Source organism: Rhagoletis zephyria, unplaced genomic scaffold (genome assembly GCF_001687245.7).
Source record: "Rhagoletis zephyria isolate East Lansing unplaced genomic scaffold, Rhagoletis_zephyria_1.1 Rzeph_scaffold_06443, whole genome shotgun sequence".
Classification (NCBI taxonomy): domain Eukaryota; kingdom Metazoa; phylum Arthropoda; class Insecta; order Diptera; family Tephritidae; genus Rhagoletis; species Rhagoletis zephyria.
This window is the reverse complement of record NW_016163526.1, coordinates 26,519-29,605: the sequence shown is the minus strand read 5'-3', so window position 1 is coordinate 29,605 and position 3,087 is coordinate 26,519. Positions and strand designations below refer to the sequence as shown.

At 35.6% G+C, this 3,087-nt stretch overlaps 1 protein-coding gene across 1 annotated transcript; it reads right to left on the bottom strand.

The window, feature by feature from the left end:
• Positions 1 to 577: 577 nt before the first annotated feature.
• Positions 578 to 2,669, bottom strand: cert (ceramide transfer protein). Its single transcript, XM_017629033.1, has 5 exons — positions 2,440 to 2,669; positions 2,131 to 2,362; positions 1,855 to 2,057; positions 853 to 988; positions 578 to 777 (listed from the first exon to the last, which is right to left on the bottom strand). The coding sequence occupies exons 1-5, from the start codon at positions 2,587 to 2,589 to the stop codon at positions 650 to 652; spliced, it is 849 nt and encodes a 282-aa protein (XP_017484522.1). The 5' UTR covers positions 2,590 to 2,669; the 3' UTR covers positions 578 to 649.
• Positions 2,670 to 3,087: the final 418 nt, after the last annotated feature.

Sequence of the window (3,087 nt, the reverse complement as noted above, 5' to 3'; positions counted from 1 at the left end):
GTATGTATGTTTATATTTACACTTTCCATGCGTGTTTAAAAATTTGTAGTTAACATATCGATGGCTGANAGAATGTATGTTTATATTCACACTTTCCATGCGTGTTTAAAAATTTGTAGTTAACATATCGATGGCTGAGTGGAAGATCGACCTATATCGGCAGCCAGTTCGAAAACATTCTACCTCAAAAAACTTTTCAAGAACGCCCTATTTCAGAATTCGTTTCAAAAACGCTCTATCTCAGTTGCCGATTCAAAAACGCCCTATATCAGCATATTTTCAATACATTTTGAAGTGAGATAGGGCGTTTTTGAACCGAATTTTGAGATAGGGTGTTTCTCAATAAAATTCTGAAATAGGGCGTTCTTGAAAATTTTTTGAGATAGAGCGTTTTCGAACTGGCAGGCGAGATAGGTCGATCTTCCACTCAGCCATCGATATAAAGAAGCCTCAAACCCTCGTACTGAGTAAAATGTTATTATACGCTTATTTTCTTTCGAGGATCAACCGAACGGTAGTTTTATGTTTTAAATGTTATTTCTTCTTATTATCAACAAAAAAATGGAAACTGAAAAGATATGTTAACAAAAATTTTTCACTCAAATCCATTACAGTTGGAAAACATTGTTTAAGGAAATGACTGCTAATATCAGAACATTATTGGTTTGTTCTTGCATTGATCTATCACATATCCGGTAAAACGTTTCAGGAACTTAGGATACTCGCGCTTGTAAACGGCTCGCAAAGCGGAAGCAGGCGCCCAACCACCAGGATTGACTGCAATGAAGGAACAATTAAAAAATCGAAAATATGTGTTTGGAATTAGTAATTAAACACATTTTCGGCACTCACCAACAGAGCAATATGTGATTTTACAAGCTAATTCGTCGCGACTAAGATCATCATTTTTTGTTTTTCCAGGGGGTAAACGTGTCTGGCAGGCTAAAATTACGGTCAGAAAAATGCGAACGCATTTGCCATTTTTTGACTAGAATTTACAAAAGGAATTACCGAATTATTCAAAATGTACCTATCCATTTTTTTAAGAAATAAACTTTAAGATATCAGTCAGTCTCAAATATGTCTTTTTCACTTTTATGACTTCCGAGCTCAGCAAATACGAGTATCAAAAATTTTAATCTTATGAATTGATATGATCGCCGGATGAACAGAAATAAAATACAGTTATTTGAAATTGGTGCATCGGAATCTTTAAGATACTTTTTTTAATTGTAGACATCGTATGTACCTACATATCTACAAATATGTCTTATATTTGCATCATATGTTTTTCACTCCATAGAAGGCGTTTTATACATTATCGGCAGAAGTAATCGATAACGGGCAAACCAGGATATAAGGAAATTACACCATACGCTGTGGTATTAGCGTTATACAGTGTTACGACATTCAAATATGCTCAGCTTAGAAGTTTCTAGTAGTCTTCTTCACAAGAAACACGAAACCTGTACAAAAATTGGATAACCTAAAGACAGTGTTCTGAAGGTGGCTTATAATTTTTTTGCTAATAGTTCTGCGTTGCTTAATTTATAAGTGACCGTCTAATCGCCTTTCATAGCAGTTATTTGCTTTTTCCCCTAGTTCGATGGCTGGCATAAGAGCCTTTAAGTGGGGTTTTAATAGAAAAACTTCCGAATAAGACATCTACCAAATGTCATCGACGGACGCCAATATTGAATAAGCGAAAGCATGAATATAAAATTCTTCTGGAGGAAGGACATTTTAAATATAGTAGTTAGCTATGATTGTATTTGATTTATATCTCTATATATCGAGAAGAAACACTAGTGAAAATGATTTATTTTGTTACTGGGTAATAAGGTCAAAACTAACTTCCTGTTTAGAGTAATCCGTGGAGTTATTACAAACGACCCACATATCTACAGCGTCCTCATCAAGTCCATCTGTAATTTTACGCATATGTGACCAAAAAAGGGCATCTCGTTGACTGGCAGGCCATATACGTTTATGTGTTTGTAAGAAGACGAATGTGTCGGGCGAAATTTTTTCTAGAATGGTGCAGTCTTCAAGAGTGGCTACAAGTGTACGAAATAATTGTATTATAAATCCCAGAAATGTAAATAGTTTGAACAACTACTCCGCACTTACTCTCCCACTCATTGCGAAACTCGGGCATGAAGAAGTAATGGCACATTTCACGTGCTGTAACCCCATTAACGCTGTGATATGCTTTCAAGGGATCCATAACTAATCCATTTACTTCTTCTTCTCGCTTGTACATTTTTATTTCACCTTCATCAGCAAATATTTGCCAACCGTTACCACCCTCACCAACTCCTTCGCGAGCATATCGCAACTGTTCACTGCAAACACGATCGATCTAAAATGAAGCCACCAATTTTGAAATAATAATTGTGAAAAACTTAACTTGGTGCTTTACATTCTTTGTGAAATTACCTCCGGCCACAGTATGTGACTTCTGGCTAATCCGCCAGTGCCGAACTCTTCCAGGCTGGGAGTGTTTCCTTCAAGCTGGACTTGATGCGGTGCTTGCGCCACCGTCAAAGATTGCTGCGACTGCAACTTTAGCTTAGCGCGAAGTTGCATGTCTTCCTCGATTTTTTCCAGGCCAGTTTCAACGGCATCAAAGAACTCATCTTCGGGAAGCGTGGAATGTGGACCCTCCTAAAAAATAAAAGATCAATTCAAGAAGGTGCTTTTATAATTGAGACACGAATTTTTCACGCAAATACATATGTAAAGCAAATTGTATGTGAAATGAATACAATTTTGGCGAGGTACATATACCACTAAGAGGATTTCAAGCATACATGTGAAACATGTGTAAATATTAGATACATGAATGACTTCCAATTATATTTAAGTAATTCACAAGGTGTCGTATTATCTTATGTCCTAAAGTTTAAAGGAATCGAATTCATAAGAAAATGTTTTTGGCAATGAGAAATTTTATATGACTATTATGAANAAATTATATTTAAGTAATTCACAAGGTGTCGTATTATCTTATGTCCTAAAGTTTAAAGGAATCGAAATCATAAGAAAATGTTTTTGGCAATGAGAAATTTTATATGACTATTATGA